Source organism: Loxodonta africana, chromosome 2 (assembly GCF_030014295.1).
Source record: "Loxodonta africana isolate mLoxAfr1 chromosome 2, mLoxAfr1.hap2, whole genome shotgun sequence".
Taxonomy (NCBI): domain Eukaryota; kingdom Metazoa; phylum Chordata; class Mammalia; order Proboscidea; family Elephantidae; genus Loxodonta; species Loxodonta africana.
Window position 1 is genome coordinate 229,598,167 of NC_087343.1, and position 16,858 is coordinate 229,615,024.

At 54.4% G+C, this 16,858-nt stretch overlaps 1 protein-coding gene across 1 annotated transcript in view; it reads right to left on the bottom strand.

Moving 5' to 3' along the window:
• The window catches only part of OBSCN (obscurin, cytoskeletal calmodulin and titin-interacting RhoGEF), a 224,764-nt gene that overhangs the window by 75,517 nt on the left and 132,389 nt on the right, over positions 1-16,858 (bottom strand). Inside the window, exons 41-61 of the mRNA XM_064279626.1 lie at positions 16,568-16,831; positions 15,912-16,175; positions 15,261-15,524; positions 12,414-12,677; positions 11,759-12,022; positions 11,105-11,368; positions 10,458-10,721; positions 9,803-10,066; positions 9,148-9,411; positions 8,496-8,759; positions 7,847-8,110; positions 7,193-7,456; positions 6,538-6,801; positions 5,283-5,546; positions 4,643-4,906; positions 3,552-3,818; positions 3,053-3,319; positions 2,700-2,972; positions 1,887-2,159; positions 1,241-1,437; positions 889-964 (exon numbers count right to left, since the gene is read on the bottom strand). Coding sequence (XP_064135696.1) covers positions 889-964; positions 1,241-1,437; positions 1,887-2,159; positions 2,700-2,972; positions 3,053-3,319; positions 3,552-3,818; positions 4,643-4,906; positions 5,283-5,546; positions 6,538-6,801; positions 7,193-7,456; positions 7,847-8,110; positions 8,496-8,759; positions 9,148-9,411; positions 9,803-10,066; positions 10,458-10,721; positions 11,105-11,368; positions 11,759-12,022; positions 12,414-12,677; positions 15,261-15,524; positions 15,912-16,175; positions 16,568-16,831 — 5,313 coding nt within the window. The remainder of the gene's footprint in view (positions 1-888; positions 965-1,240; positions 1,438-1,886; positions 2,160-2,699; positions 2,973-3,052; positions 3,320-3,551; positions 3,819-4,642; positions 4,907-5,282; positions 5,547-6,537; positions 6,802-7,192; positions 7,457-7,846; positions 8,111-8,495; positions 8,760-9,147; positions 9,412-9,802; positions 10,067-10,457; positions 10,722-11,104; positions 11,369-11,758; positions 12,023-12,413; positions 12,678-15,260; positions 15,525-15,911; positions 16,176-16,567; positions 16,832-16,858) is intronic.

The window sequence follows — 16,858 nt, forward strand, 5'->3', positions numbered from 1 at the left end:
AATAGATGGCAGATGGTGAATGGATAGATGATGAAGGGATGGATGATGGTGGATGCATGAATGGACACCAGACAGACGGATGGATTGGTGGATGGTGAATGATGGATGATCATGGATGGGTGGTGAATGGATGGATAGTGGATGATGAATGGATGGATGATTTTAGATAGATGGGTAGTAGATGAATGGTTGGATGATGGATGGATGGATAGATGGGTGGGTGGATAGATGGGTGGGTGGATAGATGGGTGGGTAGATAAATGGATGGTGAATGGTGAACAGATGGGTGATCAATGGGCTGGGGCTGATAGTGGATGGATGAATGGACAGGAGATCTATGGATGGATGAATAGATGCATAAATGGTGAATGATATATGGTGATGGACAGTGGTGGACAGGTGGATAGTGGATGATGAGTGGGTGGGTGGTTTTAGATGGATGGATGGTAGACGAACGAATAGATGGTAGATGGATGAGTGGATGGATGATGGACAGATGGGGACCAATTTAAAACCATAAGTAGGATAGCAGGGGAGGTGTTGACCAGCTCTGTAGGCAAAATATAACCCAAGTTGAAGACGATGTCTTTAAAATCCTGTTTGAAGGCCTGAGGCATGTATATGATGCGTGAATCTGCACACGTCACAGGTGTCCTGTGTGTATGTGCCTGTACTTGTGTCATAGGGGTAGGCTGTGGAGGGTGGAAGTCTTCACCAGTCCACCCCAGTGGCCTGGCCTGGCCCTGACTTTAGTGGACAGGCTCCAGAGCAAAGTAACTGCTGAAAGGCTTGGGTCTCTGGCCACGCTCCACTCAACAGCTGCTAAGGGGCACTGCCCCACTGGGTGCACAGGAGGGGCTGAGCCAGGCATGGGAGAGGGCTGCTCACCTGTGACCTTCAGCTGGGCCTCCGAGCTGCACTGGCCCACTTGGAAACTGACGGTTCCAGCATCCTCGAAGGTTACCTGAGGATGCCGAGATGGAGATGCTCAGCCCCAGTGGGCCCCATCCTGACCAGGAGGGCTCTGCAGCCTCCCCATGGGGCCAACCCACCTGTGCTCACATGGCCAGGGCAAGGGCTCAGTACCTTCCCAGTAAGCCCCCCCAGGGAGGGCATTTCTGAGTGGGTAGAGGCCTTTCCTGATGGAGCTAGAACCTTCCCCCAGGGCTCGCCCCTCCCAAAACCAGGGGTAGGAGGGCTCCTGGGAAAGCTGTGAGGAGGCAGGTCCCTGCCAGCCCACCTTATGCAAGATGAGTACGTGGAGCACACCGTCCTGCACTGTGATGTCATTCATCTCGTTGGCCTGCAAGGGCACCCCACCCAGAGCCCAGTGGGCCTCCTGGCCTGGGGCCCTGGACAGCCGGCACCAGAAGCGGGCGTCCTGGCCCTCGTTGAGCTGCACGTCCCGCAGAGGCTCCAGGATGGCCACCTCAGGGGCTGGGTGGGGGAGGCATGGGCAGGGCTCATATCTGAGTGCTCTGCCTCACCAGAACAGCCCTCTTCCCAGGGTCTGCCCATCACCCCCACCTCAATTCCTGAAGATGTAGCACACAGGGGACCTAACTTCTGCTTCTCCCATCTGAGGCTGCAGCCTGGGGTCTCGCCCACCAAGGTGGTGGAGATGACTGCTGGCTGGCCTGAGCCTCTGGGAAGCCTACCTACCACCCCATCCCACCGCAGCCTGACACAGACCCTCAGGCCCCAAGTCCCACTCTTTACCCTGATATCCTGCGCCACCTTGAGATTGCCAATCTGTGGGCCTCTCTTCCCCAGTTCCCGAATCCCCAAGAACAGGAACCCTCAGTTGTCTGTCTCTGTCTCTCCCACCCTCATGGGCCCAAACAGAGAGAAAGGGAAGCCCTGCAGCCCACCCCTGGCCCCACTACCTTGGACAGTGAGCTGGGCAGAGGAGGTGCAGAGGCCCACGTGGAAGGAGACAGTACCCGCATCCTCGAGTGTGACGCCCTTCAGCCGCAGTGTGTGGGTGCAGCCGCCCCGCACACCCACCTCAGTCACCTCATTGCTCTGCAGTGGCAGGCCCTGGAGCCGCCACTCCACGTCTGTGGCCCCAGGCCGCGATACCTCACAGCAGAACTCTACATCCTCATCAGCCCGCACCTCAGCATCCAGCAGCCCCCGCACAATCGTCACCTCAGGCTCTGCAGGTGGTGAAAGGAGCCCCTTGAGCAGCTGCAGCTTTGGCTCCACTCCTCTTCCAGGAAGCCTGCCTGGCCATCCCACGCTTTTCTCCCTCCTCAGCTTCGTCTGCCAGAGCATTTGTCACTGAGTTCACAGGACCTCCCACCTGTGACTCAAACCTCCCAGTGGGCAGAGATCAACCAGGGCACCTCTGTCTGTAGGAAGTGGGTGAGCTGTCCCTCCCAGCCCTGCAGCCAGCCCCACCCTGGCCGACCAGGGACCCAGGGAGGTAATGCCTTCAGGAAAGACACCAAGGGCTGCCCACCAGGAATTCAGGAGCTTTGAGCCTCAGCTATGCCACTGTTATTGTCCTTTTCCCAAAACATCGGTGTGGGGGTGACATGGAGGGGCACTGAGCACACCTCCCCCAGCCACCCCATGGACAGCACCTGGCAAGAGAGGTGCTTGAGGCAGGCCAGGTGCATCCCCAGATGAGCTGTAAGGGTGTGGCGTGGTGGTGGGGCTGGTGGGGCAGGGGAGACTCTCAAGGAGCCCCTCACCTTTGACCTTGACAGAGGCCGAGGTTCTCTGGCCACCCACCACACAGGCATACTCGCCCGTGTCCTTGGCCTCAAGCCCGTGGATCAGCAGTTCGCACATGGCTCCTTGGCATCGCATCTCATACTTGGGGCCCCCACGAAGTTCCATGCCCTCCTTAAGCCACTGCACAGAGGTGCCTGGCTTGTCCTCGCTCAGCTCACAGCACAGCCGGGCCACACCACCCACCTCCTGCTCCATGCTTTGCAGCCGAGCCTTGAATTGGGGCCTGGGGGCTAAGGAGCCAGGAAGGAGTGTCAGGGCCAGTAGTCAAGCTGGAGGGCCAGCCAGGCAGGTGGTGTGGGGCGGGGCTTACCGCGGACCGAGAGGCTGGCTGTGCTCTGCCGCTGCCCAGTGTCACAGGTGTAGTCACCAGCATCCTCCTGCTCCGTGTTGCATACTCGCAGCTCAACAGCCACGCCCTCCTGCACCATCTGGTACTTGGCACAGGGGAAGAGCTGCAGGGAACCCTTGCGCCACTCTACACTGGCTCCTGGCTGGCTCAGCTCACAGCACAGCCGCGCCGTCGAACCCTCGTCTACCTCCTGGGGCTGCAGCTCCCGCAGAAAGCACACAGGTGCAGCTACATGGGGGACCGGGACACAGAGTGTGAGCACAGGTCCCGGTCCCTGCCCATGATGCTCCAGAGCGCACATCGCAGCCAGTCTCAAGGACAGGCTATGTCCACTCCAAGCAGGGCATGTGCCCTCCAATCAGCCCCTGGGGCAGGGGAAGAACCCATGCTGGGAATGGGCCCTCCCAGCCTCTAGGTGAGGCAGGGCCAGTCGCAGGCAGGTCTGGGAGATGGAGCCCACCTGTTACCGTGAGGGTGGCACTGGTGCTCTGGGAGCCACAGGTGCAGCTGTACTCCCCAGCATCCTCCCGGTGCAGGTCCCGCAGCAGCAGCTCTACCACAGGCCCCCGCTTCCGCAGCTCCAGCCGCCCAGCAGCCTGCAGCTCAAGCCCACCCTTGCTCCAGATCACAGTGGCATCCGGCACCGAAAGCTCACACTGGAGGCTGGCTGTGGAGCCCTCCTCAGCTTGCAGGTTTTGCAGCTGTGTTCTGAACACCACCTGTCGGGCTGCAGGGTGGGGTGGGGCAGGGCAGAGGGGAGACAGGGTCAGCCATAGTTCAGACCCAGGGCATTCATTGTGCTGGCCTTCCAAACAAGGAGCCCCCAGCAGGACCATGTTCCTTAGGTTATCAGGGCAGGGTGGACCCCCTCTGACCCCTCCCAGGGCCAAGTCCCCTCAGATCTCCCCAGGGCAGGGCTGTATTCCACAGGCCCCACCCCAGGGCAGAGCTGTCTCCCCAAACCCAGACCTCCCAGGGCAAAGCCATGTTCCTTCAGACCCTTGAGGGCAGGTCCAAGTCCCCTCAGAATCCAAGGTGGGGCTGTATCCCCTCAGACCCTCCAGGGTAGAGCTGTCTCCTCTCCAGGCCAATCAGGGAGAAACCATGTTCTCTCAGATACCCAGGGCAGGCCTGAATCCCCTCAGACCCCAAGATGGGGTCTTGTCCGCTCAAATCCCCCAGGGCAAAGCTGTGATCCCTCACACCCCAAGTAAGGTCAGGCACTGTTCTATCCCTCGGGGACTCATCTAGACATCAGGAAGGAGGGCAGAGATATAAAAAGGTCAAGCAGAGAACAGACAGCAACCAGCAGGACACAAAGCATGGACGAAGAAAAAGGGAGCGAGCATGGTGGAGTTGGGGATGTAGAGGACGTCAAGAACCCACCCCAGTCCACACGGCAACACTCGATCTTTACCCTTTCCAGTCAGCATGAGGGAGACAAACATCATGGAGTGAACAGAGGACAAGAAAGGGCAGACACAAGTGATGTGAAAACACAACGGTGCTGACACCACATCACTGATCTCCATGACCACACACAGCTTTTACCCTTTACAGTGAGCTTGGCCGAGGTCCTCTCCTGGCCGCACACACACAAATACTCCCCAGCATCTGTCACAGCCAGATCACGGATCTCCAGCTCACACGTGGCCCCATCCTGCCTCAGGCAGTATCTGTCCCCAGTGCTGAGGGTCTCAGAGCCCTTCTTCCACTGCACCGGGGCCTTTTTGCTCAACTCACATCTCAGGGTGGTCGCGGCCCCTTCCATGGCCTCCTCACACTTCAGACCTTGTATGAATCTGGCTGGCAGGGCTGGAAGGACCAAATGGACACAGAGAACATCAGACAGTCTGGTAGACTTGGTATACAGGACACAGACACCCACTAAAAACACACAAACTCTCAAAGGAGCAAAGAGATGGACAGGCAAACAAATGGACAAATGATGAGGGAAGCTAACGGTCATAGGGGAAATCAAGGACGAGATGGAAAGAGCCTCATGAAAATGAACATCATGACATCTATTGGGCAAGGGGTCAAGGAGCCAGGAGAATCCAAGAGACCCCAGTTGGATGGAGAACAGACATCCACAGAGTCTCACGGGGGACTGGACACAGATGGAGGAAGAAGGTGGTGACATGGGACACCCCAGAGCAGATATCATACCACAAAAACACGCAGTTTTTACCCTTCACGGTGAGCGTGGCCGAGGTCCTCTCCTGCCCGCACACACACATATACTCCCCAGCATCTGCCACAGCCAGGCCACAGATCTCCAGCTCACATTTGGTCCCAATCTGCCTCACAATGTACTTGTCACCAGTGCTGAGGACCTCAGGGCCCTTCTTCCACTGCACGGGGGCCATCTTGTTCAGGTCACACTGAAGCATGGCTTTGGCCCCTTCAGTGGCCTCCTCACTCTTCAGGCCTTGTATGAATTTGGCTGGCAAGGCTGGGAAGGGCCAAATAGACACAGAGAACATCAGACTATCTGTAGGAATTTCTGTACAGGACACAGACACTGGATAAAAACACACAAACTTCCAAAGGAGCAGAGGGATGAACAAGCAAATGGACAAATGGTCATGGGAGAAATCAAGGACAAGAAAAGATGGAGAGAGCCTCATGAACATGACATCTACTGGTCAAGAAGTTGGGAAGCTGGCAGACTCAGGGCACCCTAGTCAGAGAGCGCACAGAAATCCACAAGTCCCACAGGGGCCTTGGGATAGATGGAGGCAGAAGGTGACAATGTAGAGACACAATGGTCCATGTGGCCACACACAGCCTCTACCGCTAACAGTCAGCATGGCCAGGGACCTTTCTGTGCTCAGACACCAAAGTACTCCCCAGCATCCATCACAGCAAGGCCACAAATCTCCAGCTTATATGTGGCTCCATCCTGCCTCAAGGTGTTATCTGTCACCAGTTCTGAAGGTCTCAGGACCCTTCTCCCACTGCTCAGGAGCAGCATTGTTCGGCTCATACCACAGTGTGGCCATGGCCCCCTCCATGGCCTCCTCACTCATCACACCTTGAATGAATCTGGCTATCCGGACTGGGAGGGCCAAGTGGTCATGGAGAACACCAGACTGTCTGGAGGACTTTGTACAAGACACAGATACTCACAAACAAACAAACTCCCAAAGGATGAGAGGGATGGACAAGCAAAAAAAGGAGCAAATGGTGATGGAAGCAAATGGTCCTGAGGAGGAACAGATGACAAAAGGGATAGAAATGAGCCTCAAGAACATGAACATCATGACATCTACTGGACTAGACACTGATGAGCTGGGAGAACCCAGGAGGTCCCAATCAGATAGAAAACAGACATTCATGGAGTTCAGTGGGGAGCTTGGCACACATGCAGGGAGAAGGTGGTAACACAGGACACCATGGTGCAGACACCACTCCATTAATCCACGTGGCCACATAGCTTTTACCCTTCACAGTGAGAGTTGCTGAGGTCCTCTCCTGTCCGCACACACACGAATACTCCCCAGCATCAGCCACGGCCAGGTCACAGATCTCCAGCTCACATTTGGCCCCATCCTGTCTCAGGCAGTATCTCTCCCCAGTGCTGAGGGTTTCAGAGTCCTTCTTCCACTGTACCGGGGCCGTCTTGCTCAGCTCACACCGCAGGATGGCCATAGCCCCTTCTGTGGCTTCCTTACTCTTCAGACCTTGTATGAATCTGGCTGGCAGAGCTGGGAAGGCCAAATGGACACAGAGAACATGAGGCTATCTGAAGAACTTTGTGTACAGGACACAGACACCCACAAAGAAACATATAAACTCCCAAAAGATGAAAAGGTTGGACAAGCAAACGAATCAACAAATGGTGAGGAAAGCAAATGGTCATGGGGGGAACAGAGGACAAAGAGGGATGGATGTGAGCCTCATGAACATGAACAACATGACACCTATTGCTCAAAGGGTTGAGAAGCTGGGAGAACACAGGAGACTTCAGGGAGATGGACAACAGACATCCATGGAGTTCCACGGTAGCCTTGGGAAAGATGGAAGCAGGAGGTGACGACACAGGACACCATGGGGCAGACATCACTCCACTAATCTGCGTGGCCACACAGCTTTTACCCTTCACAGTGAGCGTTGACGAGGTCCTCTCCTGCCCGCACACACACAAATACTCCCCAGCATCTGCCATGGCCAGGCCACAGATCTCCAGCTCACATTTGGTCCCGTCCTGTTTCAGGCAGTATCTATCGCCAGTGCTGAGGATCTCAGAGCCCTTCCTCCACTGCACGGGGGCCGTCTTGCTCAGCTCACACCGCAGTGTGGTTGTGGCCCCTTCCATAGCCTCCTCACTCTCCAGGCCTTGTATGAATCTGGCTGGCAGGACTGGGAGGACCCAATGGACACAGAGAAGATCAGGTTGTCTGGAAGACTTTATGCACAGGACACAGACACCCACAAAGAAACACATAAACTCACAAAGGATGAAAGACATGGACAAGAAAACCAGTGAACAAATGGTGAGGAAAGCAAATGGTCATGGGGGACACAGGATAAACAGGGATGAATATGAGCATCATGGACATGAACGTCATAACAGCTATTGGTCAAATTGCTGAGAAGCTGGGAGAACTCAGGAGGCCCCGGTGAGATGGAGACAGACAATCATGGAGTCCCACAGGGGGTATGGCACAGATGGAGGGAGAAGGAGGTGACACAGGACACCATAGTATAGACACCATTCCACTAATTGTCGTGGCCACTCATAGCTTTTACCCTTCACAGTGAGCGTTGCTGAGGTCCTCTCCTGTCCGCACACACACGAATACTCCCCAGCATCAGCCACGGCCAGGCCACGGATCTCCAGCTCACATTTGGCCCCATCCTGCCTCATGTAGTATCTGTCCCCAGTGCTGAGGGTCTCAGAGCCCTTCTTCCACTGCACAGAGGCTGTCTTGCTCAGCTCACACCGCAGGATGGCCACAGCTCCTTCCGTGACTTCCTCACTTTTCAGACCTTGTATGAATCTGGCTGGCAGAGCTGGGAACGCCAAATGGACACAGAGAATATGAGGCTGTATGGAGGACTTTGTGTACAGGACACAGACACTCACAAAGAAACATATAAAATCCCAAAGAATGAAAGGGATGGAAAAGAACACCAATGAACAAACGGTGAGGAAAGCAAATGGTCATGGAGGAAACAATATAAACAGGCATGAACATAAGCCTCATGAACATCATGACAGCTATTGGTCAAAGTGCTCAGAAGCTGGGAGTATTCAGGAGACCCCAGTGAGATGGAGAACAGACAACCATGGAGTCCCATGGGGGGCTTGGCATAGATGGAGGGGGAAGTTGGTGATACAGGACACCATGGTACAGACACCATTCCACTAATCCACGTGGCCACACATAGCTTTTACCCTTCACAGTGAGCGTTGCCGAGGTTCTCTCCTGTCCGCACACACACAAATATTCCCCAGCATCTGTCAAGGCCAGGCCACGGATCTCCAGCTCACATTTGGCCCCGTCCTGTCTCAGGCAGTATCTGTCCCCAGTACTGAGGGTCTCAGAGCCCTTCTTCCACTGCACAGGGGCCGCCTTGCTCAGCTCACACTGCAGGATGGCTGTGGCCCCTTCCATAGCCTCCTCACTCTCCAGGCCTTGTATGAATCTGGCTGGCAGGACTGGGAGGACCCAATGGACACAGAGAAGATCAGGTTGTCTGGAGGACTTCATGCACAGGACACAGAAACCCACAAGGAAACACATAAACTCACAAAGAATGAAACGGATGGACAAGAAAAGCAATGAACAAATGGTGAGGAAAGCAAATGATCACAGGGGACACAGGATAAACAGAGATGAATATGAGCCTCATGGACATGAACATCATAACATCTATTGGTCAAAGTGTTGAGAAGCTGGGAGAACTCAGGAGGCTCCAGTGAGATGGAGACAGGCATCCGTAGAGTTCCACAGGGGGGCTTCGCACCAATGGAGGGAGAAGGTGGTAACATAGGACACCATGCTGTAGACACCCTTCTAATCCACGTGGTCACACATAGTTTTTACCTTTCACAGTGAGCGTTGCCGAGGTCTTCTCCTGCCCACACACACAAATATACTCCCCAGCATCAGCCACAGCCAGGTCATGGATCTCCAGCTCACATTTGGCCCCCTCCTGCCTCAGGTGGTATCTGTTCCCTGTGCTGAGAGTCTCAGAGCCCTTCTTCCACTGCACAGGGGCCATCTTGCTCAGCTCACACCGCAGGATGGCCATTGCCCCTTCTGTGGCTTCCTCACTCTCCAGACTTTGTATGAATCTGGCTGGTAGGGCTGGGAGGGCCAAATGGACACGGAGCACATCAGACTGACCAGAGGACTTTATGTACAGGACACAGAAACCCACAAAGAAACACATAAACTCCCAAAGGATGAAAGGGATGGACAAGCAAACGAATCTACAAATGGTGAGGAAAGCAAATGGTCATGGTGGAAACAGGACAAAGAGGGATGGACGTGAGCCTCATGAACATGAACAACATGACACCTATTGCTCAAAGGGTTGAGAACCTGGGAGAACCCAGGAGACCCCAGTGAGACAGACAACAAACAACCATGGAGTCCCATGGTGGCCTTAGGTTAGATGGAGACAGTAGGTGGTGACACAGAACACCATGGTGCAGACATCACTCCACTAATCCATGCAGTCACACATAGTGTTTACCCTTCACAGTGAGCGTTGCTGAGGTCTTCTCCTGCCCGCACACACACAAATACTCCCCACTGTCAGCCACGCCCAGGCCATGGATCTCCAGCTCACATTTGACCCCGTCCTGTTTTAGGCAGTATCTGTCCCCAGTGCTGAGGGTCTCAGAGCCCTTCTTCCACTGCACGGGGGCTGTCTTGCTCAGCTCACACCAAAATGTGGCCGTGGCCCCTTCCGTGGCCTCCTCACTCTTCAGACCTTGTATGAATCTGGCTGGCAGGGCTGGGAAGGCCAAATGGACACCGAAAACATGACGCTGTCTGGAGGACTTTGTGTACAGGACACAGACACCCACAAAGACACATGAACTCCCAAAGGATGAAAGGGATGGACAAGAACACCAATGAACAAATGATGAAGAAGGCAAACGGTTATGAGGGAAACAGAAGATAAACAGGGATGAACATGAGCCTCATGAACACGAACATCACGACGTCTATTGGTCAAAGTGCTGAGAAGCTGGGAGAACTCAGAGGGCACAGTGAGATGGAGAACAGACTACCATGGAGTCCTACAGGCGGCTTGGCACAGTCGAAAGGAGAAGGTGGTGACACAGGACACAATGGTGCAGACACCATTCCACTAATCCACAGGGCCACACAATGCTTTTTACCCTTCACAGTGAGCGTTGCCGAGGTCCTCTCCTGTCCGCACACACACAAATACTCCCCAGCATCTGTCACAGCCAGATCACGGATCTCCAGCTCACATTTCGCTCCGTCCTGTCTCAGGCAGTATCTGTCCCCAGTGCTGAGGGTCTCAGAGCCCTTCTTCCACTGCACCGGGGCCATCTTGCTCAGCTCACAACACAGTGTGGCTGTGGCCCCTTCCGTGGCCTCCTCACTCTTCAGACTTTGTATGAATCTGGCTGGTAGGGCTGGGAGGGCCAAATGGAGATGGAGCACATCAGACTGACCAGAGGACTTTGTGTACAGGACACAGGCACCCACAAAGAAACACGTAAACTCCCAGAAAATGAAAGGGATGGACAAGCAAACAAATCAACAAACAGTAAGGGAATGCAAATGGTCGTAGGGGAACAGAGGATAAAGAGGGATGGACGTGAACCTCATGAACATGAACAACATGAAATCTATTTGTCAAAGGGTTGAGAACCCAGGAGACCCCAGTGAGACAGACAACAAACAACCATGGAGTTCCATGGTGGCCTTAGGTTAGATGGAGGCAGTAGGTGGTGACACAGGACACCATGGGGCAGACATCACTCCACTAATCCATGTGGCCACACATAGCTTTTACCCTTCACGGTGAGTGTTGCTGAGGTCTTTTCCTGCCCGCACACACACAAATACTCCCCAGCGTCAGCCATGCCCAGGCCACGGATCTCCAGCTCACATTTGGCCCCGTCCTGCCTCAGGTAGTATCTGTCCCCAGTACTGAGGGTCTCAGAGCTCTTTTGCCACTGCACGGGGGCCGTCTTGCTCAGCTCACACTGCAGTGTGGCCGTGGCCCCTTCCGTGGCCTCCTCACTCTTCAGACCTTGTATGAATCTGGCTGGCAGGGCTGGGAGGGCCAAATGGACACAGAGAACTTCAGGCTGTCTGGAGGACTTTGTATACAGGACACAGACACCCACAAATAAACACACAAACTACCAAAGGACCAAAGCGATGGACAACCAAACCAATGAACACATGTTGATGAAAGCAAATGGTCATGGGAGGAACAGAGGATAAACAGGGATAACGTGAGCCTCATGAACATGAACACCATGACAGACGTTGGTCAACGGGCTGAGAACGTGGGAAAATCCAGGAGGCCCCAGTGAGATGGACAACAAACAACCATGGAGTCCTGTGGTGGCCTTGGGACAGATGGAGGCAGGAGGCAGTGACACAGGACGCCATGGTGCAGACACCACTCCACTAATCCACGTGGCCACATAGCTTTTACCCTTCACAGTGAGCGTTGCCGAGGTTCTCTCCTGTCCGCACACACACGAATACTCCCCAGCATCAGCAACGGCCAGGCCACGGATCTCCAGCTCACATTTGGCCCCATCCTGCCTCAGGTAGTATCTGTCCCCAGTGCTGAGGGTCTCAGAACCCTTCTTCCACTGCACCGGGGCCGCCTTGCTCAGCTCACAACACAGTGTGGCTGTGGCCCCTTCTGTGGCCTCCTCACTCTTCAGACCTTGTATGAATCTCGCTGGCAGAGCTGGGAGGGCCAAATGGACACAGAGAATATCAGACTGTCTGGAGGACTTTGTGTACAGGACACAGACACCCACAAAGAGACACATAAACTCCCAAAAGATTAAAGGCATGGACAAGCAAAGAAATCAACAAATGGTGAGAAAAGCAAATGGTCACGGGGGGAACAGAGGACAAAGAGGGATGGACGTGAGCCTCATGACCATGAACACCATGACAGATGTTGGTCAAGGGGCTGAGAACCTGGGAAAATACAGGAGGCCCCAGTGAGATGGACAACAAACAACCATGGAGTCCTGTGGTGGCCTTGGGACAGATGGAGGCAGGAGGCAGTGACACAGGATGCCATGGTGCAGACACCACTCCACTAATCCACGTGGCCACATAGCTTTTACCCTTCACAGTGAGTGTTGCTGAGGTCCTTTCCTGTCCGCACACACACAAATACTCCCCAGCATCAGCCACGGCCAGGCCTCGGATCTCCAGCTCACATTTGGCCCCGTCCTGCCTCAGGTAGTATCTGTCCCCAGTGCTGAGGGTCTCAGAGCCCTTCTGCCACTGCACGGGGGCCGTCTTGCTCAGCTCACACCTCAGCGTGGCCATGGCCCCTTCTGTGGCCTCCTCACTCTTCAGACCTTGTATGAATCTGGCTGGCAGGGCTGGGAGGGCCAAATGGACACAGAGAACATCAGGCAGTCTGGCAGACTTGGTGTACAGGACATACATAGACACCCACAAAGAAACACATGCTCCCAAAGGAGGAAAAGGATGGACAAGCATACAAATGAACATTGGTGAAGGAAGCAAATGGTCATGGGGGAACAGAGGACAAGGAGGGATAGACATGAGTGTCATGAATATGAACATCATGACATCTATTGGTGATGGGGTCAAGGAGCTGGGAGAATGTAGAGACCTCAGTGATATGGCAAACAGACATCTACAGAGTCTTTGAGAGCTTGGATACAGATGCAGGATAAGGTGCTGACATGGGATAGTATGGCGCAGACACCGCAGCACTGATCCATGTAACTACCTGCTTTTTTACCCATCGTGATCAGCATGGCTGTGGTTCTCTCCTGCCTGCACACACACACAGGTACTCCCCAGCATCTGCCATGGCCAGGCCATAGATCTCCAGCTCACATTTGGTACTGTCCTGCCTCAGCCTGTATTTTTTCCCTGTGCTGAGGGTGTCAGGGCCCTTCCTTCACTGCACAGGGGCCACCTTAGTCAGATCACACTACAACATGGCCACGGCCCCTTTTGTGACCTCCTCACTCTTCAGACCTTTTGTGAAGATGCTGTCACGGCTGGGATTGCCAAATGGACCCAGAGCGTATCACACTGCTTGGAGGACTTTCATATAAGGCATACCTATTCCCGTTACCGTCGAGTTGATTCCGACTCATAGTGACCCCATAGAACAGAGTAGAACAGCCCTATAGGGTTTCCAAGGAGCAGCTGGTGGATTTGAACTGCTGACCTTTTGGTTAACAGCTGAGCTCTTAACCAATGCACCACCAGGGCTCCATACAAGGCATAGACACCCACAAAGAAATACGTAAACTCCCAAAGCAGCAAAGCAATGGTCTCACGAACAAACGAACAAATGGGGAAGCAAATGGGAGGAACAGAAACAAAGAGGGATAAACACGAGCCTCATGACATCTACTGGTCAAAGGGCTGAGGAGCTGGAAGAATCCAAGAGACACAAATGAGATGGAGACTAGAGATCCGTTGTGTCTCGCGAGGGCCTTGGTACAGATGGAGCCAGAAGGTGGTGACATGGGATAGCATGGCGCAGACTCCACTTTACTTATCTGCATGGTCATATGCAGGTATTACCCCTCACGGTCAGCCTGGCTGACGTCCTCTCTTTCCTGTGCACACACAAATACTCCCCAGCATCCACCATGGCCAGGTCATGAATCTCCAGCTCACATGTGGTCCCATCTGCTTCAGGTTGTATCTGTTGTCCCCAGTGCTGAAGGTCTCAGGGCCCTTCCTCCACTGCACAGGGCCTGCCTTGCTCATCTCACACCACAGTGTGGTCATGGCCTCTTCCATGGCCTCCTTGGTCTTCAGATCTTGGATGAACTGAACAGATGGAACTGGGGACGGCCAGATGGACAGAATCCATCAAACCCTCTGGGTGCCTTGGGGGACAAGACCAATGCCCAGGAGGGGAAAAAAAAGCAGAGATAACTAGAGCCACGAGTGAGGGCAGACCAAGCAGTGTTTGCTGTTGTGTCTTCCTATGTTCGGCCTGTTCAGGCACCAAGCAGCGAAGTGATATGACTCCATACAGGTCTCCCATCATCTCAAAGGGGCCTCTGTCTTCAGCTTTGGCCTTTAGTTACCAGCTAAGGGTCACCTCCTCTGCATCTTGAGCACCATGCCAGGTCTCATCCACATTCACAACCCATGTACCCAACAAAGTGATGGACATCTTTCTTCCCAGTCTTCACATCCCACTCACCCTTGCTGGCTTTCCACCCAAATACGCTGCCATCGCAGGTGGAGCACCTCCCACCACTGCTCGGGCCTGTAGACACCTGGGCACACCAATCTCTGCTCATCTGCACTGCCTCTCCTCACCCACACAGGAACCACCTCCTCTGCCCCACAACACTATCCTGGTCCCATCTGCTCCACTCCTTCAGCTCAGATCATTTAGACCCCAAAGAACCCAAACGTGGTCACCCAGCTACACCCCAAGTCTCCATCTTGCAGCCTCCATGGCTCTCTCCAGACCTGAGGCAGAGTGTGAGCTTCAGAACTCACAGCTGGCTAGGCCGTGCACTGTGACCCCTGCTGCAGCCAGATGCAGGGCACCCGCCTGTCTGGCCACCTCTCCCCTGCCACACCCTGACACTGCTTCTTCAAATGGCCACACATTCCCTCAGACCTGACTCTGCAGCCCTGGCTACATGCCAGCTTCCCAAAGGTGCTCTAGACCTTGGACCTGTCTGGGACTGCTCCACCTATGTCCTCTCTCTCAGGGCCCCTGGTCCCCAGGTACTCCATTGACCACAGGCATCTGTGGTCCTTTTACCAGTGTGTCCCCAGGGCCTGGACAGTGCCAACCCACAGTGGTTATCTATGTGGTTTGTGAGACGGATTAGACAGATGGGTGCTGTGACACAAGATGAGGGTGACATCAAGAAACAGTGGAGACACAGCTCAGGTGGGTTAGGCTGGAATATAGAGGTCCCTGTAGGGCCACATGCAGTCTTTACCCTTCACGGTCAGTGTGGCCGAGGTCTTCTCTTGCCCACACACGCATGAGTACTCCCCAGTGTCAGCCAAAGCCAGGCCATGGATCACCAGCTCACACATGGCCCCATCCTGCCTGAGGCTGTATCTGTCCCCAGTGCTGAGGGTCTTGGGGCCCTTCCTCCACTCCACAGGGGCTATCCTGCTCAGCTCACACCGCAGCATGGCCGTGACCCCTTCAGTGGCCTCCTCACTCTTCAGACGTTGTATGAATCTGGCTGGCAGGGCTGGGAAGAGCCAAACGGACACAGAGAACATCAGACTGTCTGGAAGACTGTGTACAGGGACACAGACACCCACAAAGGAACACGAAAACTCCCAGAGGAGGAAGGAGATCGACAAGCAAACAAACGAATGGTGAGGGAAGCAAATGGTCATGGGGGGAAGAGGATAAAGGAGGATAGACATAAGCATCGTGAACATGAACATCATGACATCTACTATTCAAGGGATCAGGGAGTTTCGAGAACCCAGGAGACCCTGGTCAGAGAGAGCACAGATACCCACAGAGTCTCACAGGGACCTAGCCACAGAAGGAGGCAGGAACTGGTGACATCGGACACCATGGTGCAGACACCACTGTCCTTCTCCATATGGCCACATGCAGTCTTTACCCCTCACAGTCAGCGTGGCTGAGGTCCTCTCCTGTCCGCACACACATGAATACTCTGCAGCATCTTCTATGACCAGGCCATGGATTTCCAGCTCACATGTGGCTCCATCCTGCCTGAGGCTATATCTGTCACCGGTGCTGAGGGTTTGGGGGCCCTTTCTCCACTCCACTGGGGCCACCTGGCTCAGCTCACACCGCAGCAGGGCCGTGGCCCCTTCCATAGCCTCCTCACTTTTCAGACCTTGTATGAATCTGGCTGGCAGGGCTGGGAGGGCCAAATGGAGACAGAGAACATCAGACTGTCTGGAGGACTTTGTGTACAGGACATAGAAACCCACAAAGAAACACATAAACTACCAAAGGACTAAAGGGATAGACAAGGAAACCAATGAACAAATGGTGAGGGGAACAAATGGTCATGAGGAGAACAGAGGACAAAGAGGGGTGAGCATGAGCCAGATGAACATGGACATCACGACATCTACTGGTCAAGCCATTGAGGACTGGAAGAATCTAGGGGACACCAGTGAGATGGAGAACAGATATCCATGGAGTCTCATGGGGTCCTTGGCACAAACAAAGGCAGAAGGTAGTGACATGAGACACCATGGTACAGACACCACTCCACTGATCCACATGGCCACACATGGCCTTTACCCCTCACGGTCAGCATGGCCAAGGTCCTCTCCTGCCCGCACACACATGAATACTCCCCAGCATCCTCCACAGCCAGGCCACGGATCTCCAGCTCACACATGGCCCCATCCTGCCTCAGGCTGTATCTGTCCCCAGAACTGAGGGTCTTGGGGCCTTTCCTCCACTGCACAGGGGCCGTCTTGCTCAGCTCACACCACAGCATGACCGTGGCCCCTTCTGTGGCTTCTTCACTCTTCAGACCTTGTATGAATCTGGCTGGCAGGGCTGAAAGGGCCAAAAAGACACATATAA